General features: G+C 45.0%; 1 protein-coding gene across 1 annotated transcript; it reads right to left on the bottom strand.

Annotated features, from left to right (window-relative positions):
- Positions 1-360: 360 nt before the first annotated feature.
- LOC141133315 (uncharacterized) lies at positions 361-26395 on the bottom strand. The gene is made up of 4 exons (XM_073622610.1): positions 26148-26395; positions 20753-20857; positions 15069-15119; positions 361-4973 (listed from the first exon to the last, which is right to left on the bottom strand). The coding sequence occupies exons 1-4, from the start codon at positions 26376-26378 to the stop codon at positions 4626-4628; spliced, it is 735 nt and encodes a 244-aa protein (XP_073478711.1). The 5' UTR covers positions 26379-26395; the 3' UTR covers positions 361-4625.
- Positions 26396-27892: the final 1497 nt, after the last annotated feature.

Genomic DNA, 27892 nt, shown 5'->3' with positions numbered 1-27892 from the left:
AAAGTCACTGTAGTAGTAACCCTGGGTTTATACTTAGGGGCCCCCGCTCAGGCCGCCAAAGTCCTGTAGAATAGATGCTGCTGGTTAGTGAGGGTGCATGCTAGGGAAGGGTTCCTCCAGACCCAAAGCACACAGCGAAGATGAGAAGGGGTTTCCCGACTGCTGCACACCTCGCCGGCCTGTGTTGTTGGTAAGTAAGAGCAGTCTCAGCTCAGTTCATCCAAGCCATGCCCCAACGCGTTTCGCCCTGACCCAGGGGGCCTAATCATGGAGGTAGTGTTGACTACTACAGTGATTGTCAGCTTCCCCAGCAGTCCTTTAGATATGAGATATGTATACATACATTGTGCCAAGCTGAAATAAAGATCATACTTTAGTTTTATTAGAATTTTTAGATTGTCTACGTTGAAGCACAAATCCAGAAAACATGAAAGTTCTTCCTTGCAGTGAGGCTGTACTTGTACTGCCAGGGTTAACTGCTCATTTAGGTCCAGAGGGCATGGAAAATCCTCTGCACTGCTACACCACTCCCCACAATGTCTTTTCACTAATGGTCCAGTGGTCAAAGGTCCTCATGTCATGAAGACTGATGCAGGGTCCATTGCCCTGATTGGACATGAGGACACCAAGGCCACCACCTGAGCACGGGAGAGCACTTCTTTTGGAGGAGTGGAGGATCAGCCACAGCCCCACTTAAAGTTTCCCAGAGCTGGGCTTTAAAGGCTTATCTAAACATACATTACAATCAGACAAAAATCAAATGCAGTCGTTTTTTAGGTTGCTTTGCAATTGCTGAGTTGCCTTTTCATTCACATTAACTTGTATTGATAAGTGCAGCTTATATGAAAACAAATGCCAGTGTACATGAGCCTGAACAGTTAGCCATTACAGGTGTATAACCCTTCATTACTTTTGTTATTTTGGTCAAAAGCAAGTTCCATTTCACAGTATAGTGATCAATTTTATAGTACAGATGATTTACTCAACTCAATTTAAAAGACTGAGCTTGCTGTAAGAAAAATAACACTAACATGTGGTTACAAACACCATAAGATGCCCTGACCTTACTAGTGTTCCACGTCTGGAGGATCTACAGATCCCTCTGTAACTAGGACCTTTCTGAAACATACTCAGAGCTAGCTCTGCTGACTGTGGTAGTTAGAGGGGCTGCCACGTGTTTCTACATACTGGGACTTTTAAATGCAATAAAAATTTTCATCACTTCTGGTTTCAGCGCACTGCGCCCCGAGCCCACCCAGTTGTGTGACAATAGCGAATGAATATTCGCTTTTGTCTTCCTGATTCTCCTCCCAGCCAATCAGGAAGCAGGTCTTAAGACCCAATTGGCCAAGAGGAGAAGCAATCGTATTGCTTGCTGAGGAGGAAGCCACCGAGGAGGAGATGCAGTGTTAAGCCACTAAGGAGGAGATGCAGGGTTAAGCCACCGAGGAGGAGGAGACGCAGGGTGAAGCCGCCAAGGAGGAGGAGACGCAGGGTGAAGCCACCAAGCAGGAGGAGACGCAGGGTGAAGCCGCCAAGGAGGAGGAGACGCAGGGTGAAGCCGCCAAGGAGGAGGAGACGCAGGGTGAAGCCGCCAAGGAGGAGGAGACGCAGGGTGAAGCCACCAAGGAGGAGGAGACGCAGGGTGAAGCCGCCAAGGAGGAGGAGACGCAGGGTGAAGCCGCCAAGGAGGAGGAGACGCAGGGTGAAGCCACCAAGGAGGAGGAGACGCAGGGTGAAGCCGCCAAGCAGGAGGAGACGCAGGGTGAAGCCGCCAAGGAGGAGGAGACGCAGGGTGAAGCCGCCAAGCAGGAGGAGACGCAGGGTGAAGCCGCCAAGGAGGAGGAGACGCAGGGTGAAGCCGCCAAGGAGGAGGAGACGCAGGGTGAAGCCGCCAAGGAGGAGGAGACGCAGGGTGAAGCCGCCAAGGAGGAGGAGACGCAGGGTGAAGCCGCCAAGGAGGAGGAGACGCAGGGTGAAGCCGCCAAGGAGGAGGAGACGCAGGGGGAATCCGCTGAGGAGGAGGAGATGCAGGGTAAAGCCACCGAGGAGGAGGAGACGCAGGAGAGAGCCGAAGCTGCCCCGACCTAGATGGGGTAAGTGCAGGGCTGGTGGGCAGACAAGCGAGCGGCGGAGGAGGGTGGGGGGTTCGACCAACTGAATGGGAGGAGGGGTGTTGGGTGATTTGTTTGCCACCCCCCCCCCCCCCAAATAAATGGAGCACCAGCTGCCACTGCCCAAAAGTATTTTTATTTTAATTGAAAGCATCTGATCACATAGACCTTGGTGCAATGAAATGCTTTTAAAGGGGCAGAGGAGAGATCTGGGATCTAATAGACCCCAGACCTCGCCATAAAGAGTGTCTGTCACTGCCTATTGCTGTCACAGTTTACATTCCTTGTGAACAACAATAATAGTTATAAAAAAAATGTTTTCTTAAAGAAACCATGTAAAAATAAAAAAGAAACAAAATACAATATATATAGATAGATAGAGATAGATATAGATTATATATATATATATATATATATATATATATATATATATATATATATATATATATATATATATATATATATAATATATTATGTTTGGGGTTCTATGTAATTTTTTAGCAAAAATATTTTTACATGTAAACAAAAAGTGTCAGAAAAGGTCCGGTCTTCAAGTAGCTAAGATTCCTTCCACCACACTCCAGTGTTACTGTCCTTACTTATGATCATAGAGTCACTTTAGAAGCCGGTTGTTGATACTTTAGCTGTAGATACTTCATGCCAGCCCTTCTCAACCAGGATTACTCTAGAGGCTTCTAGGGGTTCCTTGAGCAATGAACAATTTTTACCTCTTAGATTAGTAATAAGGGGGCCAATGTAAGGAGCATCCTTCCCACTGACCATCACACTAATGCACCATGAACTGAAAAAAAAGAGAAAACGTACCGTATTTATCGGCGTATAACATGCACTTTCCCCCCCTGAAAATCAGATGAAAATCGTGGGTGCGTGTTATACACCGATCCCTGCTGTCTATGAGGAAGGAGGAGCGAGCGCCGCTGAAATACATCGCAATCTCCTGTGTACCCGGCGCTCAATTACTCCACAGCCTCCTGGCCCCGCATTGGGCCACTGTTCTGTCTATCATATGAGCAGGGCCAGGAGTCCTGGCTGTGAGTGACGGAGCTCCGGGTACACAGGAGATCGCAGCTCTGTGTAATTCAGTGGCGCTCGCTCCTCCTCCTCTTCCCTCGGAGACAGCAGGGATAATCCAACACTGGTGAGGCTGCAATGATGGGAAAGGTGAGGCTGCAGATGGGCACTGAGCAGACTGCATTTTTGGGCAATTTAATGGCTGCAGATGGGCACTGATTAGGCTGCATTGATGAGCTGTGACCCTAATTTTGCTTCAAACTTACATTTAAAATGTAAGTTTTTTTCCTGAAACTTCCCTCTTTAAAATGAAGGTGCGTGTTATACGCCTGTGCGTGTTATGCGTGTTATACGCCGATAAGTACGGTAATTATTAGCAGGGGCTCCTTGAGACTGAAAAGTTATATCAAGGGTTCCTCCATATTAAAAAAGGTTGAGAAAGGCTGCCTTATACAATGTATCAGTCTTTCAGTTCCTGTGTTCTGCCAAAAACTCCAACTTGCCAAAATCTCCAACCATGTCACTTCCGGTGCTCTCCAGCATCAATTGGAGATTTGGACGAGTTGGCTGTTTTCACAGAATACCGGAAGCGAATACACTATAGTACACAAAATAATGAGTGGACATTGTTAGTTCGTCCGCTAGTAACCAACATGGCCGCCTACAAGGCGGCGACAACTTTTTTCCAACTTACCTGGTGTTCTGTGAAAACAGCCAACTCGTCATGTACTGTAGTGTATAAGCTGCCGGTGTTCGGTGAAAACAGCCAACTCGTTGAAATCTCCGATTATTGCTGCTGGAAAGTCACCGGAAATGACATGGTTGGAGATTTTGGCGAGTTGGAGTTTCCGGCAGAACACCTGCCCAAAATGTCTCCATTGGTTTCCTCAAGGGGAACTTCAATCTCTCAATCAACATGGACTATTTTTAATCCTTATGCTGTTAGCATTAGTAAATAGATAGAAAGGCATATCATATTTACTTGTTTTAAACTTTTTTTCCATTTCTTCCATTACTTCCTGGTTTCTAAGCCTGGGCAAATGATGTCATACATCCCAGGAGTCTTTAGAGGTGGGAGGGGCTTTCTCTGTTAGGCACACCCTCCTGCCTGCATGCCTGAGGTAAGGGCAGATGGATTCCAGGAAGAAAATGCTACATAAATCATCTGCCTTTACTCAAGATGGCTACGGCCAGAAAGTGATTGCTCAGCAAAATAAAGCGTGGAGACATGGATGGGGGAGTTTGCTTTGAATACTTAAAATAATTAAATAGAGTTTTTGTTTTGTGGTGTTCAGATACAGTGTAGATCTGCTTTAAGAAAGGCTTGTTAAATCCATCTTAGTCATGCAGGACTCTGAAATTTTGTAGAAAAACAGAGATGACAGAAGGTCCTTGGATTTACAGAAGGGTTACATACAACTTTCTGGTGAACAGTCACACTGCAGGATGTAAGGGGCTCCTGTACTCAGTAAGGCCAGGTCATTCACAGAATACAGTGTACACAGCTACCACACAGTAAATAGTGGAATTCTCGTAGACGTGGGCCACATAGTTGTCAGCATGGGGGTCCCAGAGGCAGCGGCTAACTATGGCGATGTCCTCCTGGGCTCTCTCCCCCATTGTCACCACACATAGCATCTTGTATCGTGTGGGTAAGACCTTCTTCACCTGAGTTCTGACTTCCTCGCTGATCACTTTCACTAGGGAGGGGATCTTTGTGTGGTCATACTTCATTTCTCCAATCCGCTCTGGGAGGTAGCTCTCCAGAATTTGCTTAATGGATGACAATTGGACCTTCACGGGGGGCCGAGAGGCGAATGATGGAGGCTGAGAGTGTAATAGAAACAAAGAAAGTCAAACATGACAAAATAACTTCAGAACTAGTTGAAAGCACAAGAACACTTCCTGATCACAACTGATCCGTCTTAAAACCAAAGGAATCCTCACATCTTACTTTCATCAAAAAATCCAAAACTGAATTATGCATAACACATCATTATCTCTCACACTCCAAAGACATGCTAGTAGGTTCATTGTCTTCTGTCTAAATTGGCCCTAGTATGTGTATGTATGAATGTGAGTTAGGGACATTAGATTGTAAGCTCCTTGAGGGCAGGGACTGGTGTAAATGTACAATAAATATATATATATATATATATATATATATATATATATATATATATATATATATATAAAATGTGTAAAGCGCTGCATAAATTGATGGTGCTATATAAGTACCTGAAAGTATCTTTCAAAGAAGACTTGGTAGGGAAACTCAGCAGAAGACCTGGAGCATGCGTACTGGGTGCAGGGGTCTGGCAATGCTCTTGCCCAAATCATCTTTGTACTTGGTTTCTTATACAGACTGGCCTTACCTGCACTTAGTCAGCCACAGAAGTAGGTTGAAATTTCTTGGGAGCTCCTTGAGGAAGTCAAGTGACGAGTGACGAAACACGTCAGAACGGGGCTTTGTGACGTCATCACACATGAACAGAAAATCACCCTTTTTGGGTATTATTCTTGCACATGCTCTAACCTTATTCACCTTTGGTTGCAGTTTTATGTAGCACCTCACTAACTAGGCCACAGTAGAGGGGTAGCGCTTTTACCATTCATTATATAATATTTGAGCTTATGTGGGAACACATTTAGGTGCACAGAAAAGATACCCCTATTATAGTTTACTTTAATCAGCACCTAGTAGCGCAGGGAGTCAGGCACTTTATACACAGAACATGTAGGTTAGAATTTGTTGGGAGCACTACCAATGTTACTTAAGGCTGGGTTCACACTTATGCAAATTGAATGCAGGTTTCCCCGCATCCAATTCGCATGACAGGAGACTGTGACCGGCTCTCAATGGAGCCAGTTCACACATCCCCGGGAGCGGCCACAGTCTGCATTGGAAAAGAGTCCTGTGTGTCTTTGGCTCTGTTTCAGGTCCGAATTCAGGCAAAAATTTGGACCTGATTCGCCCCTGAAACGGAGAACAGGGACGCACTGGACCCCCTGCTACGAGCCGCGGCTGCAGCTGGTGTGAACCCAGCCTAAGGGTACATTTACACTTGCAAAACCACCTGCACTGTTTTAGCATGCGAAAAGCCCAGCAGGGGTTTCCACGATTAGCTGCGAGAGGCAGCCTAACTGAAATCAAGGGGAGGCTGCCGACTCTTGCAGCTGATTGTGCCCACTCACATATAATTGTTCATGCAGCTATCAGACTGCATCCATGGCTGATCACACATATGATCATGTATATCTTTTCATGTGACAACAATGTACAAATGACACTTTGCTACAATGTAAAGCAGTGAGTGTACAGCTTGTATAACAGTGTAAATTTGCTTCCCCCTCAAAATAACTCAACACAAAGCCATTAATGTCTAAACCGCTGGCAACAAAAGTGAGTACACCCCTAAGTGAAAATGTCCAAATTGGGCCCAATTAGCCATTTTCCCTCCCCAGGGTCATGTGACTCGTTAGTTTTACAAGGTCTCAGGTGTGAATGAGGAGCAGGTGTGTTAAATTTGGTGTTGTCGCTCTCACTCTCTCATACTGGTCACTGGAAGTTCAACATGGCACCTCATGGCAAAGAACTCTCTGAGGATCTGCCAAGATTGCCAAGACCCTGAAACTGAGCTGCAGCACGGTGGCCAAGGCCATACAGCAGTTTAACAGGACAGGTTACACTCAGAACAGGCCTCGCCATGATTCAACCAAAGAAGTTGAGTGCACGTGCTCAGCGTCATATCCAGAGGTTGTCTTTGGGAAATAGACGTATGAGTGCTGCCAGCATTGCTGCAGAGGTTGAAGAGGTTGGGGGGTCAGCCTGTCAGTGCTCAGACCATACGCCGCACACTGCATCAAATTGGTCTGCATGGCTGTCATCCCAGAAGGAAGCCTCTTCTAAAGATGATGCACAAGAAAGCCCACAAACAGTTTGCTGAAGACAAGCAGACTAAGGACATGGATTACTGGAACCATGTCCTGTGGTCTGATAAGACCAAGATAAACTTATTTGGTTCAGATGGTGTCAAGCGTGTGTGGTGTCAACCAGGTGAGGAGTACAAAGACAAGTGTGTCTTGCCTACAGTCAAGCATGGTGTGGGAGTGTCATGGTCTGGGGCTGCACAAGTGCTGCCAGCACTGGGGAGCTACAGTTCATTGAGGGAACCATGAAAGCCAACATGTACTGTGACATACTGAAGCAGAGCATGATCTCCTCCCTTCGGAGACTGGGCCGCAGGGCAGTATTCCAACACGATAACGACCCCAAACACACCTCCAAGACAAGATTTGCCTTGCTAAAGAAGCTGAGGGTAAAGGTGATTGACTGGCCAAGCAAGTCTCCAGACCTAAACCCTATTGAGCATCTGTGGGGCATACTCAAACAGAAGGTGGAGGAGCGCAAGGTCTCTAACATCCACCAGTTCTGTGATGTCGTCATGGAGGAGTAGAAGAGGACTCCAATGGTGACCTGTTAATCTCTGGTGAACTCCATGCCCAAGAGGGTTAAGGCAGTGCTGGAAAATAATGGTGGCCACACAAAATATTGACACTTTGGGCCAAATTTGGACATTTTCACTTAGGGGTGTACTCACTTTTGTTGCCAGCGGTATAGACATTAATGGCTGTGTGTTGAGTTATTTTGGGGGAACAGCAAATTTACATTGTTATACAAGCTGTACACTCACTACTTTACATTGTAGCAGTGTCATTGTCAAGTGTCATTTCTTAAGTGTTGTCACATGAAAAGATAGAATAAAATATTTACTAAAATGTGAGGGGTGTACTCACTTTTGTGAGATACTGTGTGTGTGTGTGTGTGTGTATATATATATATATATATATATATATATATATATATATATATATATATATATATAAACAGAATCACTAGGGGGAGACACAACACCAGAGCAGAGATTTCCGTTGCATAAACAGAGTGATATCATAAACCTTAATTACAGAGTATTAAATTGGCCAAAGACTTAATTGGTAATCACATCATGTGTGCATAATCCAATAACCTAAGGAAATCTTCTAACAGCTCCTTGAAACATGTGAATGGAAGGGGATCCCAGGTCCCCAGGTTACCAACAATAGGGAGTGAGTTAGCCTAACACACTGATGCCTGGGTGACAAACTTAAAGGAAAAGTACAAATGAAAGCTCGTTTGGCAGTATGTCTCCTGTGTATCACAGGAGTGCAGTTCATTCTGCACTCCAGTGACCCGTTTTCAGCAGACAGCGGGTTGAAGCCCGTTGTCAGCTGACGGTACAAAGCCGGTCCAGGCTGGGTCAAGATCGCAAAAATATGGTTGCGATCCACCCAGGACTCTGGACCGACACCTGGCTCAGAGCATAGATCAGGTGACTGACTATTTTTCTTAATCGTACATCACGGAACACAGAGCCATATTAGTTACTATGTGGGTTATATAGGCCACCTTTAGGTGATGGACACTGGCACACCCTAAACAGGAAGTTCAACTCCCTATATACCCCCTCCCCTTACAGGGAGTACCTCCGTTTTTTCGCCAGTGTCTAAGGTGTTGGTCACGAGTAAAGATGTGCTGTGCTGAGCTCCGCTGAAGTAATCCTTGCTGGGGCAGGCAATGCACCCAGGATCCATTCAAAGTGTCTTTTTAGGCTGAATTGAATGGTACCCGGGCCTCATGTCGGAAGAAACGAGGTTTAGCCCGTAACGCTTCTCTTTTTAGAGAGCTGGACCCGGGATCCAGTGCTTTGGTATTTTTAGCCATAAAGTTTCCTGGCGGGGTGCTTTACGGGTCCAGGGTGTGGATCCCGATAAAAAGGGGCCCCAGATCCTGAAGGTTTGTTAACGGAGCCCACTGTGAGTAGGTGAAGATTGGGTCTGTTTGGTTTACCACAGAACCCTGTAGCCGGATAAGGTAAGTGGAGATTCCTAAGGAATTTTCTGTTTCTTATGGGTTTTCTCCTTTAAGTAAATGTTGTCATGTCTAAAGCCACCACCGGGGCTGGCAAGAGCACTTACCTGTTCCATGCTGATCAGTCTTGTTCTGTGTCAAACAAGTTGCACGCTTCCTCCAGCCCCAGGTCTCAGGTAGGAAAAGGGGGAATTTTTCTCAGATATCCCCCACTTGGACAGAGATAAATCTCTCGCCAGAAGGCATATGGGCATGGATCAGTCGGCGGTATGCCGCACCGCTCCCTCCGCTACCACCATAGCACGGCAGTTCTCTTCCTCTAGCCCTCCTCCCCTCCTTTCATCCCAGCCCTCCCTGCATAAGATCCGGTCTGGATCAGAGCCCCACTCGCGCGGGAAAGCAGGCTTTTTTAAAAAAGGCGAGGGGGGGGGCGCGGTGGGAAGTCGGGGGGGGCGGGTCTTAGCGCGGCGTTAACGTTTTCCAGACGTTCTCTACGTAGCGGCTCTATAAGCTATAGCATGCACCTTTGCCAGGTGCATTTAGCTGATGGAGGGACACAGAAAAGACGAGGGCATGTGAGTGTTGGTGCACAGGCATTCTAGGACACATTTACTTAGCATCAGGCTGAATTTTTAATAGTAGCGGCAGTGCTGGACTAGTACTCAGCAGTGGGTGCAATTTTGGTAGTACCTCTGCATTTGTGCTTTGCACTATGGGTAGAGGAGGTACAAATACCCCAAGAGATAAGGGCTCAAAGGGATCTCCCTCAGGCTTGGAGGACCCTGCCTCTGCAACACAGATGGATGGTCTTCATAATAGCTCTAGGTTACAAACTCTGATGCCGCGTACACACGGTCGGACTTTTCGTCTACAAAAGTCCGACAGCCTGTCCAACAGACTTCCGACGTACCTTCGGCGGACTTGCGGCAGACTTTCTTACGAACGGACTTGCCTACACACGACCACACAAAAGTCCGACGGATTCGTACGTGATGACGTACACCGGACTAAAATAAGGAAGTTCATAGCCAGTAGCCAATAGCTGCCCTAGCATGGGTTTTTGTCCGTCGGACTAGCACACAGACGAGCGGATTTCGGGGTCCGTCGTACTTACGACGTAAAGATTTGAAGCATGTTTCAAATCTAAAGTCCGTCGGATTTGAGGCTAAAAAAGTCCGTTGAAAGTCCGGAGAAGCCCACACACGATCGGATTACCAGCCAGCTTTAGTCCGTCAGCGTCCGTTGGACTTTTGTAGACGAAAAGTCCGACCGTGTGTACGCGGCATGAGATTTCCCGTCTCCTCAGGTCAAAATGTCCTGAGACCCAGAGAAAAAGGTCTCTTTTTCAAGCGTTAGACTGACTTTTGTCTCAAAAGGTGATTCGCAAGGAATCAATCCGAGCTGTTGTCTCCATCCTATAAGGCGGAGACCTTTTGACATCAATTGACATCAGGGATGCATACCTGCATGTGCCTATTTTTCCCGCTCACCAGATGTGTCTGCGTTTCAAAGTAGAAAAGCTCCATTTTCAGTTTATAGCCTTGCCTTTCGGTCTAGCTACTACACCTCGGCTGTTTACAAAAGCTTCTGGCCTTCCTTGGCCAGATTAAGGACTCAAGATATAACAATTGTAGCATACCTAGACGACCTGCTCTTGTTGGACAGGTTGGTAGCCCGCTTAGACCAGAGCATGTTCACCACAATCATACCTAGGTTGGGCCTCAACCTAGAGAGATCTTCTTTAAAACCATTAAAGAAGGCTAAGAGTACTTGGGTCTGATTATAGATACAGCGCATAAGAGGGTGTTTTTACCCCAAGCAAAGATCATTTCCATAAGGGAGCTGGTTCAGGTGGTCAGGGCAAAGAAGGGTCCTTCTATTCGCCTTTGCATAAGGTTGTCGGGAAAGATGGTGGCTTCATTCAAAGCGGTTCCCTGTGCTTAGTTTCATTCGAGACTGCTGCAAAACGGTATCCTGTCTACCTGGAACAAAAAGGTCCAGGCGCTGGATTTTCCAATGCGTCTGTCACCAGGGGTGCGCCAGAGCCTTCAGTTGGTGGAGGATATCCAAGAATCTGCAGAAGAGGAGATCCTTCTTACCAGTTACCTGAAAGGTGGTAACAACATATGCCGGCCTTTTGGGTTGGGAAACAGTCCTGAAAGAAGGACTGTCCAAGGGAAATGGTCCAGAACCAGAAAGACCTTGCCCATCAACATTCTAGAGATTAGGGCAGTGCGCCTAGCCCTAAGGGCCTGGACATTCAGGTTGTGGAATGCATGGAATCGATTCAATCTGACAATGCCACAGCAGTGGCTTATTTTAATCACCAGAAGGGCACCAGAAGTCATGCAGTCCAGGGAGAGGTAAAACATATCCTAACTTGGGCAAAGAGGCATGTGCCGTGCATATCGGCAATTTTCTTTCCAGGTGTAGAGAACTGGCAGTTGTTCCCGGGGGAATGGTCCTTTCACTTCGACATCTTCCTGGCTATATACCAAAAATGGGGGATCCTGGAGGTAGATCTGTTTAGCGTCCAGGTTCAGCAACAAAGTCGGCAACTTTGTGTCAAGAACAAGGAAACCACTCACATACGGAACAGATTCGTTGGTGATTCCGTGGGATCAGTTTTCACAGATTTATGCATTCCCTCCTATTGCGCTGTTACCACGACTGCTTCGCAAGGATCAAGCAGGAAGGAAAGTCAGGGGTTCTTGTGGCCCCAGCATGGCCAAGAAGATCTTGGTATGCAGAGATCATAAGGATGGCGGTAGGGGACCCATGGACCCTACCACCACGTCCAGACCTGCTCTCGCAGAGACTAGTGTTCCATCCTGCCTCACAAACGCTAAAGTTAATGGTTTGGCTTTTGAAACCCACATTCTAAAGAATTGGGGGCTTTCGGGCTCAGTAAGATCTACCTTGATTAATACAAGGAAGCCAGCTTCCAGAGCCATTTATTATAGAGTCTGGAAGGAATATATTCCTGGTGTGAGTCCAGGGGTTGGCATCCTAGAAAGTATGTTATAGGGGAAATCCTTGCCTTTGTGCAAATAGGATTAGAAATGTAGCTGGCCTTGAGTACCATCAAGGGCCAGGTTTCGGCCTTATCATTATTGTTCCAACGACCACTTGCTTCGCATTCCCTGGTCTGTGGTTTCATACAGGGGGTGGCATGGCTTAATCCACTGGTTAGGTCACCCTTAAAACCTTGGGACTTGAATTTGGTTTTTTGTCAGTTTACAAAAACAGCCTTTTGAGCCGATACAATATACTCCCTTGATCCTTTTGACAAGGAAGTTTTTTGCTGGTTGCCATATCTTCTCGCAAGAAGGGTATCAGAATTGGCTGTTCTTTCTTGTAAAGAGCCATATTTAATTATTCACAAGGATAAGGTGGTATTGCGTCCTCATCCTAGCTTTCTGCCGAAGGTGGTTTCAGGTTTTCATCTAAAACCAGGATATTGTTCTACCTTCATTTTTTCCAGAACCCTGTTCTACAGAAGAAAGGTCGCTGCATTCTCTTGATGTAGTGAGAGCAGTCAAAATGTATTTGAAGGCGACCGCTCACATTCGAAAAAACGGGACTACTCTGTAACTTCTATGGCTCTGTGTCCCGTGATATACATTAAGAAAATAGGATTTTTATAACAGCTTACCTGTAAAATCCTTTTCTTTGAAGTACATCACAGGACACAGTGGTCCCACCCCTCTTTCTGGTATACACGTGTATTGCTTTGCTACAAAACTGAGATACTCCCTGTAAGGGGAGGGGTTATATAGGGAGTTGAACGTCCTGTTTAGGGTGTGCCAGTGTCCATCACCTAAAGGTGGCCCATATAACCCACATAGTAACTACTGTGGCTCTGTGTCCCGTGATGTACTTCAAAGAAAAGGATTTTACAGGTAAGCTGTTATAAAAATCCTATTATTTCCAGCTCCATCTAGTGGCTATAATGTGGTATTTTTCTCATTTAATTTATTCTGTTTAACAGAATAACATTCGACCTGGAGATAAAATAGTATAGTAACCTTCATTTTTGCCCCCATTTGCCCAGAAAGAATGTACATGCACATTTTTTTTTCATAAATATGTCCATGGGGTCAATTCACTAAAGATTACTACATGCGAAAACACAGTCACGTGACTCATTTGCATAGATTATTATCATGTGCTAAACAAATGTGCAATTCACAAAAAAAACAAAAAAAACAAGATTATGCAGTATTTAACGCAAAATGAAAAATGTGCCAGAGAATATAGCAAATAAAAAAAAAAACACGCAGTAAGCTGTTAAGTCCAATTCACAAACAGAGCAAAAAGTAAAAAAAGATGCAATATTTATCACCAGGGTGCTGGCGGTATCACATGCGGCATTACTCAGATGCAGTGTGGGGGGTCCCCTAATAGCTGGCTGTTAAGGAGCGGTCTGAGAAGCTGGCCACCCCGTCATTAACAATGGATGACTCGTCAGCTGTTAGTGGGTTTCCTGCTGACAGCTGAATGTAAAAAACATGCCGGCAATTAAAGCGTGGGCCCCCCCATCTATACCATGCCCTTTGGGTTTGGTATGGGTTTAAGGGGAACCCCACGCCAAAATTATTTAAAAAAACGGCAAGGGGTTCCCCCCGCAAAAACCATACCAGACCCTTATCTGAGCATGCACTCAACTACGCCAGGGGCATGCGTAGTCGGTGATGTCACAAGAGGGCGTGTTCACCCGGTGATGTCGTAGGGTGATGACGCCCCTTAGTTTTTTAAGAGCTGTCAGACAGCGGAGCAGGCAGATGGTGAGAGCCTTAGTCTGGGCCGGAGGTTTTTCATTTTTTGGGTTGGTGGTGGCAGGAGGCGGTGTGAATTACGATAGATCTACACTGATAAGCCCCCCGCCCACAGACTCCCACAACCGCTGGCCAATGTTATGGGAAAGAGGCCGTTGTCCCCCCTACCCCAAAGCACCCCCCCATGTTGACGGCATTTGGCCAGGTATGATTTAGGAAGGAGGGGGGCGCTTGCTCGTCGTCGTCCCCTTTCCTGGCCTGCCAGGCTGCATGCTCGGATAAGGGTCTAGTATGGATTTCGGGGGGGGACTCCACGCCGTTTTTTTTTAATTTTGGCATGGGGTTCCCCTTAAGATCCATGCCAAGCCCATCAGGTCTGGGATCTGGGGCGGACCTCCACGCTAGTTTTTTTTTTTTAAAGAATTTTTAATTACCGCCATGTTTTTTTTAATTTAACTGTCAGTGGGAAACTAACAGCTAACGAGTCATCCGTTGTCAAGGAAGCGGCGGGCGGCTTCCCGGCCCGCCCCTTAACAACAAGCTACCTTGTGATAAATTACTGCATTACCGATATTTTACCACATGAGCGATTCACCGGCAAATTCTTAGTTAATTAAACATTTGTACAATTGTTTCCACATGCGTTATTTTAACATTATTTTTAATAAAAATAATAATAATAATAATAATAAATAAAAATTATAAAAAATAATAAAAAAATAATAATAAATAAAAATAAAATAATAATAATAAATAACGTTATTTTTCAGTCGATTTAACGCTTAGGGAATTGACCCCAGTGTCCTCATTAGGGAGAGTTCCCTCTGCATCCTGTTGGGATGGTAAGCAATGAAAAATCTCTATAACAAAACACTTTTATTTCAGTAAAGGAAAGGGTTAGAACATCTGACAGCTTATTATTACTAATTGTGTCTTTCTGCCCCGGTGACAACTACCCCCCCCCCCCCCCCCTAATCTCTTATCCCGATGACCCAGCAGGGTTACAGACAGCAATGATGAGAGTTGACACAACTATTTATATTTTCAAAGTGCATCCAAAACTAGAAAAAAAAGTTTTGGTTGACGTTGAGGGTTAATGACTCCCATACCTCTCAACGGTCTCAGATTGTACAGGCTTCTACCGCATTTTCAACCAAATCTTGGGATCCCTATTGAACTTTTTACAAGCTAACCAATGATAGGGGCTAGTGACATCACAGTAGTTCTACTCACCTGCGGCAATATAATTTCAGTCTTCTTTGCCACTTTCTGAGCCCTCCTCTCCTAGACGAAACATACAAGACTGATTATACACAGTATGTACCAGCATGTGTAGACACCATGAAGTTATCAATATGGGAAACTGTGGCAGGAGCTTGGAGCAAAATCATAGCTCCCAACTGTCCCTGATTTCGAGGGACTGTCCCTGATTTGGAGCAATGTCCCTCTGTCCCTCATTCCTCCTCATTTGTACCTCATTTTGATCTGATCTATATAGTTGTATATAAAATGCACTTTTTATCTATCAAAAAGGGTTTCCCAGTGCTAAACCTCTGATTTCTAAATTGCTGCATTTGTATATTCCAAAAGCCAATATAAAGGAATAGTAGTGGTTAAAAAAAAAGCACTTGTGTGTTAAACCAATCTTGTTTTTTTGTACAATTCTCCTTTAAGGGGGCGTGGCAGGGGGTGTGTCCTATGCCTGCATACTTTTGCTGATAGGTGTCCCTCATTCCCATCTCATAAAGTTGGGAGGTATGCAAAACCACTCCAAAGCTTGAGCCCTCGTTCACACTGAACACGGGTTTGAAATTGTGTGAGTTCAGCTGAAATCGCACGATTTCAAACCCGCATTTCAGTGCGAGTTCGGGGGGCGATTTGAAAGACATCTGTGCACAGATGTCTATTGAAATCGTCTTGAAGTCGCCAAAAGTAGTGCAGGAACTACTTTTGGAAATTAGCGTGGTGTTGTGCCGCAAAGTCGGCGTCGTACCGATTGGGACTGTGCCATTGCCGACAATAGGCTGCCATTTGGCATGCGATTTGACATGTCATGGGGGCTCAAGCTGAGTCAGACCTACAGGTTTCCAATGAACAACTGCTGATTGGAGATCTGTAGGTTTGACATGTCACAGTAGACATGTCAGACCACTGCAGAGAGACCACTGCTTCTACACAGAGCTTAGTGGTTATCTCTGCAGCATACAGAAAAAAAGGGAAACAAACAAATGTAAAGCTGTCCATAGATTACTTTTTTTTTCCATCAGCTCAATAAAAAAAAATATGAAAGGATTTTTAAGCCTGAAACTTCAAATGGGTGTAAGTAACCAGGCACTCAACGCACACTCTCTAATATGTTACTCATTTTAGGTACACTTTGCATGAGATGCATCCAATCAAGCAAAGGTTATGATAATTTGGCTCCCTAGGGGATAACTAGATAGCGATAATAAGTGCTTCTAAACACTGGAAAAGCTCATTAATGTCTATAAAGATTTTCTGACATGTCGGAGATTCTCAGTGACTGATCATATCCCTTTTATGCACAAAAAAATAATCCTTACAGCAAATGCAAAAGCATTTTTAAAGTGACACTAAACAATCCGTACACCAGTGTTAATTTCATCATCGAAAAAAAAAAAAAAGCGAGTTAAGTAAATTGACGAAAACTATAACGAAAATGAATTCCAGTTTCCGTCAAAGAACGAAAATGTGCGGGAGCGATGTTTACCCGGCTGAAATTCTGCTTTCTTCTGAGTTAAAGCCCCAGCCCCCTGACTCTATCGGCAAGCAGTATTGGCTGGGAGATGCAAGCTCCCATCAATCCTCTCCCTTTCCTATGCAGTTCCACACATTTCACTCATCCATACTATCTCTTTGGCGCCCTCTGTTGGCCCTTTCTAAATCGGCAGCACAATTCCATCCCCTGCCTATAATAATAGCACAATAAAGTTTAAACATGTCTTGCCCTACCACATAAGAATAAATAGGGGCATAGGTGTGTGCAGCCTATTGCTGCCCAAAGCTCAAGTGTGTATGTGTGTGTGTGTTTGTGTGTATATATATATATATATATATATATATATATATATAATATACACATACATTATATGCATTGCTCCCAACTGTCCCTGATTTGGAGCAATGTCCCTCTGTCCCTCTTTCCCCCTCATTTGTCCCTCATTTTGGTCTGATCTATATAAATGTATATAAAATTTACTTTTTATCTATCAAAAAGTGTTTCCCAGCACTAAACCTTTCATCTGATTTCTAAATTGCTGCATTTGTAAATTCCAAAAGCCAATATAAAGGAATAGTAATGGTAAAAAAAGCACTTATGGGTTGAACCAATCTTTTATTTTTTGTTCAGTTCTCCTTTAAGGGGGCGTGGCAAGGGGTGTGTCCTATGCCTGCATACTTTTGCTGATAGGCGTCCCTTATTCCCATCTCAAAAATTTGGGAGGTATGTATATGTACAGTGTATGTATGCATGTATGTGTGTATATATATATATATATATATATATATATATATATATATATATATATATATATATATATATATATATATATATATATACCCTATGTTGTCAAAAGTATTGGGAAACCTGCCTTTACACGCACATGAACTTTAATGGCATCCCAGTCTTAGTCTGTAGGGTTCAATATTGAGTTGGCCCACCCTTTGCAGCTATAACAGCTTCAACTCTTCTGGGAAGGCTGTCCACAAGGTTTAGGAGTGTGTCTATGGGAATGTTTGGTCATTCTTCCAGAAGCGCATTTGTGAGGGCAGGCACTAAAGTGGACGAGAAGTCCTGGCTCGCAGTCTCCGCTCTAATTCATCCCAAAGTTGTTCTATAGGGTTGAGGTCAGGACTCTGTGCAGGCCAGTCAAGTTCCTCCACCCCAAACTCCCTCATCCATGTCTTTATGGACCTTGCTTTGTGCACTGGTGCGCAGTCATGTTGGAACAGGAAGGGGCCATCCCCAAACAGTTCCCACATAGTTGGGAGCATGAAATTGTCCAAAATGTCTTGGTATGCTGACTCCTTAGGAGTTCCCTTCACTGGAACTAAGGGGCCAACCCAACCCCTGAAAAACAACCCCACTACACAATCCCCCCTCCACGAAACGATTTGGACCAGTGCACAAAGCAAGGTCCAAAGCAAGTAGATCACACTGCCCAGGCACACCCGGCACACCCTGCTTTTAAATAGGGGGCATTTGCTAACTGTGTGACATGGTCGTGGTTGCTACTGCGGGGTTCAAAGGATTATAGCAGGTGATGAGGAGGCGATATAACACCCTTATCAGAGCCACTAAGGAGTGATCTGAAAACACGTATGTCATCTTCAGCACCAAGGTAAAGATGTACCTCTTCTGCCCATGTGCAAAGCACTTAAGGCCCTGATTCATCAAAGTTGCAGTGTTAGGCATCCTAAGTGGCCTCTTAAGATTTATTATCATATTGCGTAAGAGTTTATCTTTCTTAATGCTATCTCTGCTTGATAAATCAAAAAAAAAAAGACTGGCAGTGAGTAACAGCTGCCTGCCTGACAAAGGTGACCCTGCCGGGCCGTGAAACGTTGCTTCTTCTGGTGACTTTACAATAAAGTCAGATTAAGGAAGGCTTTGGTGTGCTGGTGATATGCGATCTATTGTTGGAAGACAGATCAGGACATAATAACTGGTGATACATTTTAAATGTCTTTAGGGATTATATGCAGATATCTGTCAACAGCATCCAATTATATGTTGAAACGCTCGAGCGAAGAGAAAAAAAAAATCAGAAGAGATTGTTAGCATTTTGCTGTGTGCAGGAGGATAAAATGCTCATAGAAATGTATAGTGGCAGACAATAATAAAATATATATGTATGCAGTGCTTAAAGCAGATGGTGAAACGTGACTAGTATCCTGGGTGAAAATGGGGAGAATGAGCCCCAACCTGCACCCTATACCAAATGACCTCTAATACAACGTACAGCGTAAGCATTACAATATCAATGATACATTAAATATCGGTGGATGTTTCGGTCGGTGACAACTGCGGGTAGTCCTCTCTTCTAAATTAAAAACACACTATCATTATATCTTTAAAGGAAACAACAGAGGGCGCCAACTAAGTGCTGTATATAGGAAAATACTTTATTAAAAGTCATAAGTGGCAACCCATGAGATAGTATAAGGATAAGAGGCTTGAAAAAGGATAGTTATGCTCCGAAACCTGCAGCCACGCTCCCCACACTGCAACCCCCCCCCCAGGTATGACATCAGTTCCGGTCCTGTGGAGCCCATGCACTTCAGGATTTCTAGTTTTGTTTTTGGTGCCCTACACAGCTAGGGAAAATGGGGCCTTTGAAGAATCTTTAGCAATCTTCTCACTTTTAGGTGTATTGGTTGCCTGGTCCTCTGCTCAGGTTCCTCACACCCTATGTCATTACTGTGTCCTAGCGTGACATAGGGCTTGTTTACACTAATGGCAAGAACTGGCGCTCCCTTGGAAATCCGATCCCTGCTTGGATTGCTTTTCAGAGGCATTAGACAGGCAGTGAAGAGTAGCTATCTCGCCTCCTCACTGCCTCAACAAGGTGTTGGAAACATTCCTCAGAGGTTTTGGTCCATATTGACATGATAGCATCATGCAGTTGCTGCAGATTTGTTTGCCTCTCCATGATGCAAATCTCCCCTTCCACCACATCCCAAAGGTGCTCTATTGGATTGAGATATGGTGACTGTGGAGGCCATTGGAGTACAGGGACCTCATTGTCCAGTGGTGAGATGATTGGAGCTTTGTGACATGGTGCATTATCCTGCTGGAAGGAGCCATCAGAAGATGAGTACACTGTAGTCATAAAGGGATGGACATGGTCAGTATCAATACTCAGGTAGGGTGTGGTGTTTAAACAATGCTCAATTGGTACTAAGGGGCCCAAAGTACGCCAAGAAAATATCCCCCACACCGTTACACCACCACCACCAGCCTGAACCATTGATACAAGGCAGGATGGATCCATGCTTTCATGTTCTTTACACCAAATTCTGACCCCACCATCTGAATGTTGCAGCTGAAATCGAGACTCGTCTGACCAGGCAATGTGTTTCCAATCTTCTATTGTCCAATTTTGGTGACCCTGTGCGAATTGTAGCCTCAGTTTCCTGCTCTTAGCTGACAGGAGTGGAAACCGGTGTGGTCTTCTGCTGCTGTAGCCCATCTGCTGCAAGGTTTGATGTGTTGTGTGTTCAGAGATGGTATTCTGCATACCTTGGTTGTAACGAGTGGTTATTTGAGTTACTGTTGCCTTTCTATCATCTCAAACCAGTCTGCCCATTCTCCTCCGACATTAACAAGGCATTTTCCTTCACACAACTGCCGCTCACTGGATATTTTTTCTTTTTCGGACCATTCTCTGTAAACCCGAGAGATGATTGTGTGTGAAAATCCCAGTAGATCGTCAGTTTTTGAAACACTCAGACCAGCCCGTCTGGCACCAACAACCATGCCACGTTCAAAGTCACTTAAACCCCCTGTCTTCCCCATTCTGATGTTCGGTTTGAGCTTCAGCAAGTCGTCTTCACCGCCTCTAGATGCCTAAATGCATTGAGTTGCTGCCATGTAACTGGCTGATTAGCAATTTGTGTTACCAAGCAATTGAACAGATGTACCTAATAAAGTGGCCGGTGAGTGTATATATTCCATGATACGATTGACTGATCAACCATAGCAGGCTGGTCTCCTTTCTACTAAATCTTCCAATAGTTGGAGAATGTAAAAGACTGAAGTCGTGATCTGGAGATCTTCTACTGTATATGCACACATCTGCACTGTTCTGTAGGTACTATTTCTGTAGACTCTATATATAGCTCTCTGCTCACAATCCCCACCGTGCTGCTGATACAGACAATTGTTAGGAACGTACCTTCAGGTTCTTCGTCATCCTCTGGGCAGCCAGAAGTCCCACTATATTCCAGGAGTTCTGGTTAGAGATGGACACATTGCCCAGGGGGGCCTTCCGGAACAAAGCCTGCAAACACAATCAGACTGTCAAGTATACAGATGTATGTATAGAAGTATACAGATCATTGAAGTGTAACCCCCACCACCATAGATCAGGGATAGATCCTCTGTCTGTTTTTTATTGTAGGCTTTTTGACTTTTATTACAGGCAAGAAAACCTCTGGCTCTGGTATTTGATTGCTGTCTATGTCCCTGGTGGGGATATTCACCCTTCCATTTTATCAAATTGTATGGATGTCACCATGGCATAGGACAGTGGTCTCCAAACTGCAGCCCTTTTATCCAGCCTATTCCTCCCACTACCACTGATGGGGCAATATTCCTTTAACTCATACCAATAATGGGGCATTATTGCTCCCACTAACACCAATAAATGGGTGCTATTCCTCCCACTGATACCAACGATGGGGCACTAGTCCTCCCACAGATACCAATGATGGGGCACTATTCTTCCCACTGATACCAATAATGGGGCATTATTCCTCCCACTGATACAAATGATGGGGCGCTATTCCTCTCACCGATACAAACAAAGGAGCACTATTCCTCCCACTGATACCAATAATGGGGCACTATTCCTTCCACTGATACGGCACTATCCCTCCCACTGATACCAATGATGGGGCACTATTACTCTCACTGATACCAACAAAGGAGCACTATTCCTCCCACTAATACCAATAATGGGGCACTATTCCTCCCACTGATACCAATCATGGGGCTCTATGCTCCCCACTGATACCAATGATTGGGCACGATTCCTCCCACTGATACCAATAATGGGGCACTATTCCTACACTGATACCAAAGATGGGGCACTATTCCTCCCGCTGATACAAATCATGGGGCACTATCCCTTCCTCTGATACCAACCATGGGGCACTATTCCTCCTACTAATACCAATAATGGGGCACTATTCCTCCCACTGATACCAATGATGGGCACTATTCCTCCCACTACCAATGATGGGGCACTATTCCTTCCACTGATACCAATGATGGGGCACTATTCCTCCCACTACCAATGATGGGACACTGTTCCTTCTATTGGCACCAATGATGGAGCACTACTCCTCCCACTGATACCAATGATGGGGCACTATTACTCCCACCGATACAAAGAAAGGAACACTATTTCTCCCACTTATACCGATGATGGGGCACTATTCCTTTCACTACCAATGATGGGACACTATTCTTTCCATTGGCACCAATGATGGAGCACTACTCCTCCCACTGATACCAATGATGGGGCGCTATTATTCCCACTGATACCAATGATGGGGCACTATTCCTCCTACTAATACCAATAATGGGGCACTATTCCTCCCACTGATATCAATAATGGGGCACTATTCTTCCCACTGATACCACTGATGGAGCTCTACTCCTCCCACTGATACCAATAATGGAACACTATTCCTCTCTCTGATACCAACCATGGGGCACTATTCTTCCCACTAATACCAATAATGGGGCACTATTTCTCCCACTGATACCAATGATGGTGCACTATTCCTCCCACTGATATCAATGATGGGACACTACTCCTCCCACTACCAATAATGAGGCACTATTTCTCCCACTGATGCCAACAATGGGGCACTATTATTTCCCCTAATACTGAAGATGGGACATTGTTTTTTCCCCATTAATGCCAGGACATTTTCTACTCCCACTGGGCCCCCTAAAGTCTGAATCACAGTAAGCTGGTAAGTCTTCCAATAGGGACACCTGTTCTAATGTTAAATGGATTTCTGCTTACTTCCTGTTGAAAGTAATTGAAAAGAAATTCCCCCATCAGGACACAGACGGCAAATATAAACCTGACAGGGGTTTATTTATTACAGGTAATCATAAAGTGCTAACAATTTATACAGCGCTTTACAAACTGTACAGTTGCATCAGTCCCAGCCCGGTACAAAATATACTCTTCAATAGCCACAAAGAATATAAACCCATGTTGTGTGCACCAAATGTTGTTGCAAACCCGGGTATTATATTGTAAAAGGAGCCGTGACATCATCATCATGTGCTGTACATAGCCTGTGCAGAGAGCAGAGCTGTGGGAGGGGCTCATCCGCCCACCCAATTTACCAGCCATACAATTTACTCTCTATGGTATTTTCAGTTTAAACCGTTTGTTAACCCCCCCCAAAAAATGAATCCTGCTCCTTTAAATCATGTTATATGACACAGTGCTTGTCCTGTGTCATTTGGCCCCCTGTAACACCTAAAAAAAACTGGCTTATCCTGCCAGTTTCTCCCCACCCCTCTGTAAACTGACCACAGTGTATCATGGCTGCTGAACCCTGACACTGTGGTCAGTTTATGTGCCTCCGTCATCAGCAGCCTGCTCTCTGCTCTCCTCTCTGCTCCTGTGTCCTCCTCCCCCCTCCCCTCTCTTTCTATGTGTGAGCTGCCCCTCCCCCCTGCTGCTGCTCCTCTCATAACACTAACCTGTATACACCATCAGCACCGCCTCCTATTGTAGTGAATGATTTTTAAATATAAATGTTGTAAATACCTCATTTAAGAGCTGAGATTGTGATCACATGACCAGCCAGCTCTCTCCTCCTCCCCTCCTCCCCTCCAGACTGACATCAGCAGAGGAATCTCAGCCCCCTCCTGCTGCATCTCTCAGAGGAGGAAAGGAGAAAGCTGCCTGGTCATGTGATCGCAATCTCGGCTGTGAAATGAGGTATTTGCAGCATTTATTTTTTATAAATCACACACAGAGGGGGATACTACAACAGGAGGCAGTGCTGATGGTGTATACAGGTTAGAGTGGCTTAATAACCACTTTAATGTTTGCCATTCCTATGTCTTTTAGTTGGAAATAATAAGGATGATAAGCAGACGATCTGTTTGAACATTTGCTGCACATTCACTGCAGAACCAATGCTGCTATTGGCTACCGTCATCAAATTGCAAGGTTGCTTACTCAATAGACCTGCACTGTACTGAGGAACCTTCCCATGAGATTTGGAACCCTCAGTGTCCCTGGGATCTCACCAGAAGCTCCGTGGCATCACGTCAGTATATTTTCTAATTTCTCATAATGCGTTTTTTTTTTTTTTTTGCATGTTTTTTTTGCATGGAGGAGTGAGCATCTAACTAAGAAGCGGACCACACATTTTCATGCAACCTCCACGCTAAAGAAAACCTGTACAGATGGGAGTTCCCATCGCTGACCTTCCTCTAAAAATACTAGTTGCCTGGCTGTCTCTGGGATCAGTACTCTTTATCCTTATCTGGAACAAGCATGCTGGAATACAGTTATGCCACGTACACATGATCGGAATTTCAGCCCGCAAAGGACCGATGAGATTTTTTGGGCGGAAAATGTGACCGTGTGTATGCTCCATCGGACTTTTGCTGGCCGAATTCCAGCCAGCAAAAGATTGAGAGCATGTTCTCAATTTTTCGGTCCGAAAAATTGAGAACATCCGAAAATGCGATCGTCTGTGGCAATTCTGACGCGCAAAATTCCTACGCATGCTCGGAAGCATTGAACTTCATTTTCTCGGCTCATCGTTGTGTTGTACGTCACCGCGTTCTTGACGGTTGTAAGTTCATTGAACTTTTGCGTGACCGTGTGTATGCAAGGCAAACTTGAGTGGAATCCCATCGGAAAAGCTGACATATCTTTTTCCGACGAGAAGACCGATCGTGTGTACGCGGCATTAGAAGTGGCATAGTGGTTAGAACATCTGCCTTGCGGCATTGGGGTTTTGGCTTGAGTCCCAACCAGGACACTAGCTGCATGGAGTTTGCATGTTCTCCCTGTGCTTGCGTGGGTTTCTTCCCACACTCCAGTGGTGGCCCAACCATACGGGGTGCACGGGGCGCCCTCGCCCTAATCCATGCGTCCAGTCCCTAATCTACATGCAGGGCGCTGGACACATGGATTCCAATGGGGGTTTTTGTTTGCCCCCCCCCCCCAAATGGAGCACCAGTTGCCACTGCCACACTCTAAAGAGTGCATGTGAGGTAGGGACCTTAGACATTAAATTCCTTGGAGGAAGGGACTGATGGGAATGTATATAAATTCTTATAATAAGGAACTCTGGACATGCAAGCTTGTTCTAGTTGACTCTAGAAAGCTTTGAATCAGTGGGACAGCCAGGCAATGGGCAATGCCAAATGGGCTGGTCAACCTTTGCGGCTTACTCCAGTTCTCTCTTATAGGTTTCCTTACATTTACTGACCACAATTTGGCTGATTTACTAAAGGAGGAGAGCATGTTCACTTGGCAAGGAGATTTTTGTCTTACCTAATTGAATGTGGTTAGATCATTTTTTGGAAAATGAAGATATTGTTTAGTGTCACTTTAACTGTACAAAGAAATACCCAATCAGGTGCAAGTAAAATTAAAGGAAAAGGATTTCTGCTTGCATATAATTGGATGATAGAAGGCAGCAGTGGTGGCTGGTGCTCCATTTTTTGAGGGGGGCGGCAAACGAACCCTTATCCACCTACCCCCCCGCCCACTCGCGCCCTCTCGCATGCCCGGCGTTTACCCTATCCAGGTCGCAGGCGGCTTATCCTCCCGGCAAATCTGGTCGCTTTTCCTCCTGGCCAATCCGGTCCTAGGACCCCCTTCCTGTCCTGATTGGCCAGGAGGAGAAGCAGGAAGACAGTATCGAATGTTGATTCACTAGTCACAAGTCAGTGGGCTCGGGGCGCTGTGCTCTGCGCTCCGAGCCCAACCTTTTTGAAGCCAATTAGAGCCTCCAGCTCTTATCATGTGCTTCACAAAAAAAAAAAAAAAAAAACCCTGTAGAACTCTATGCGTCTGGCGCCCCCGCATGGAGATTAGGGGCCTGCACATAGAGATTAGCCACAACGTCTAACTTCACATTTGCTGATTAGGGCTGCTTTTGCACTGATGCATTTTTGCTGCGTTTTTACCGTGCTAAATCCCTTTAAATCCTTTGGGACTCCTCACTCTGGTGCATTTTAAAAAGTCCTGCATACTGCTTCTTTGGTGCGGTTTTCAAAACCTCACCAAAAAAAAACGTAGCCCTCCCCCATATATATGAAATAAATAGAAAATGCGACAAAAACGCACCTGCACAAGTCACATGTCCAAGTTTCACAGGTGTATGCTGGGTAATAGGCACTCGGAAAACACACTGGAAACACATAATAAAATGCAGCAAAAACGTATGTGCATTTTTGATGCGTTTTTTTTTTTTCTTCAACAGAGCAGTGTGAAAGCAGCCTTACTAACAGCGAAAGACGTTGTTGGCACTGCTGTCAGAGTCACATTTCAGATAAAGGAACCGTCTTACCATTTTCTGGGGCGGTTTGTCTGCGGGGTCTCCATTGGCTCCCAATCTGACGCTGGCCACGGAGGACCTCTTCCCTTCAGGCTTGGAGGTCATGGTGGTCGCTGGTTCCTGGGACGCTGTGCACTGGTGGCGACCGATCTCTGTCTGGTGGCGCCGGCTGTTAGAATATAAGCTTCTCAACGGCTCCAGCGACTGATCTTTGTTTATACCTGAAGGAGGCACATTTGTCATGTGTCACTTGTACTGTGACAACTAATCCTTTCTATCAATAAATACAGTGCAGAACTGTGGCACCCACATAGGTGTGTTTAGCACACAGGGGAAATCCCAGTAGCAAACACAGGCGCCTTGGTAGTGTGAACGATGCTTTTCATTAGCATAAGGAGCTTAGGAAATCACGAGCTTCCTGTCCAAGGAAAAGGTGTCAATTATAAAGGTCGTGTCCATTCAAAAACTGATATAAAATTAATGCAGTTATTAAGGACCGAGCCTCTCTTTTTAGATGTGTTGTTTACAAGTTAAAAACATTTTTTTTTTGCTAGAAAATTACTTAGAACCCCCAAACATTATAATTTTTTTTTCTAACACCCTAGAGAATAAAATGGCGGTCGTTGCAATATTTTCTGTCACACCGTATTTGCGCGGCGTCTTACAAGCGCACTTTTTTGGGAAAAAATACACTTTTTTTAATTAAAAAAATAAGACAATAGTAAAGTTAGCCCAATTTTTTTTATATTGTGAAATATAATGTTACGCCGAGTAAATTGATACCCAACAGGTCACGCTTCAAAACTGCGCCTGCTCACAGAATGGCGACAAACTTTAACCCTTAAAAATCTCCATAGGTGACATTTAAAAAATTCTACAGGTTGCATGTTTTGAGTTACAGAGGAGGTCTAGGGCTAGAATTATTGCTCTTGCTCTACCGATCGCGGTAATACCTCACATGTGTGGTTTGAACACCGTTTTCATATGCGGGTGCTACTCACGTATGCGTTCGCTTCTGCACTTGAGCTCGGCGGGACGGGGCGCGTTTAAAAAATGTTTTTTCTTATTTATGTTACCTTTTATTTTTTATTTTTACACTGTTTTAAAATAAAAAATTGTGTCACTTTTATTCCAATTACAAGGAATGTAAAGATCCCTTGTAATAGAAAAAGCATGACAGGACCTCTTAAATATGAGATCTGGGGTCAAAAAGACCTCAGATCTCATATTTACACTAAAATGCAATATAAAAAAAAATTGTCATTTAAAAAAATGATTTAAAAAAATAATGGTCCTTAAAGAGCTATGGGCGGAAGTGACGTTTTGACGTCGATTCCGCCCTGCAATGTCATGGAGACGGGTGGGGGCCATCTTCCCCTCACTCATCTCCATACACAGTCACAGAGAGGACCGGATCACCTCCGCTGCTGCCGACGGCTCCGGTAAGTGGCGGAGGGCACCGGAGCGCGGCAGAAGGGGGGGCCCTCTCCCCCCGCCGATAAAAATGATCTTGCGGCGAATCCACCGCAGAGACCACTTTTATCTTGTAGAGGACCACCGGCCGAACACTAAGATAACAGGGTTAGGGCAGTTAGCTGCTGCCATAACAATGATATCTGTCCTCAAAGTGAGGACGTATATCGGCGTTCGGCGGTCTGGAAGTGGTTAAAGCGGATCCCCCCTTCTCCCGCCGCCACCAATAAAAGTGACAAAACAATGCTATTCGGCACTGCGCTACTTTAACTGGCAATTGCGCG

The sequence above is a fragment of the Aquarana catesbeiana genome, linkage group LG03 (genome assembly GCF_042186555.1).
Source record: "Aquarana catesbeiana isolate 2022-GZ linkage group LG03, ASM4218655v1, whole genome shotgun sequence".
In the NCBI taxonomy this organism is placed as follows: domain Eukaryota; kingdom Metazoa; phylum Chordata; class Amphibia; order Anura; family Ranidae; genus Aquarana; species Aquarana catesbeiana.
Note: the sequence above shows the minus strand (reverse complement) of the source record. Positions and strands in the feature narration are given on the sequence as shown.

Excerpts from the sequence above, each read along its gene's own strand:
- LOC141133315 (XM_073622610.1), bottom strand. The coding sequence starts at position 26,378 with ATGACAAATGTGCCTCCTTCAGGTATAAACAAAGATCAGTCGCTGGAG. Across the intron at positions 20,858-26,147 it reads ACAAACCGCCCCAGAAAATG|GCTTTGTTCCGGAAGGCCCC; the intron begins GTAAGACGGTTC and ends TTGTGTTTGCAG. Across the intron at positions 15,120-20,752 it reads GGATGACGAAGAACCTGAAG|GAGAGGAGGGCTCAGAAAGT; the intron begins GTACGTTCCTAA and ends TGTTTCGTCTAG.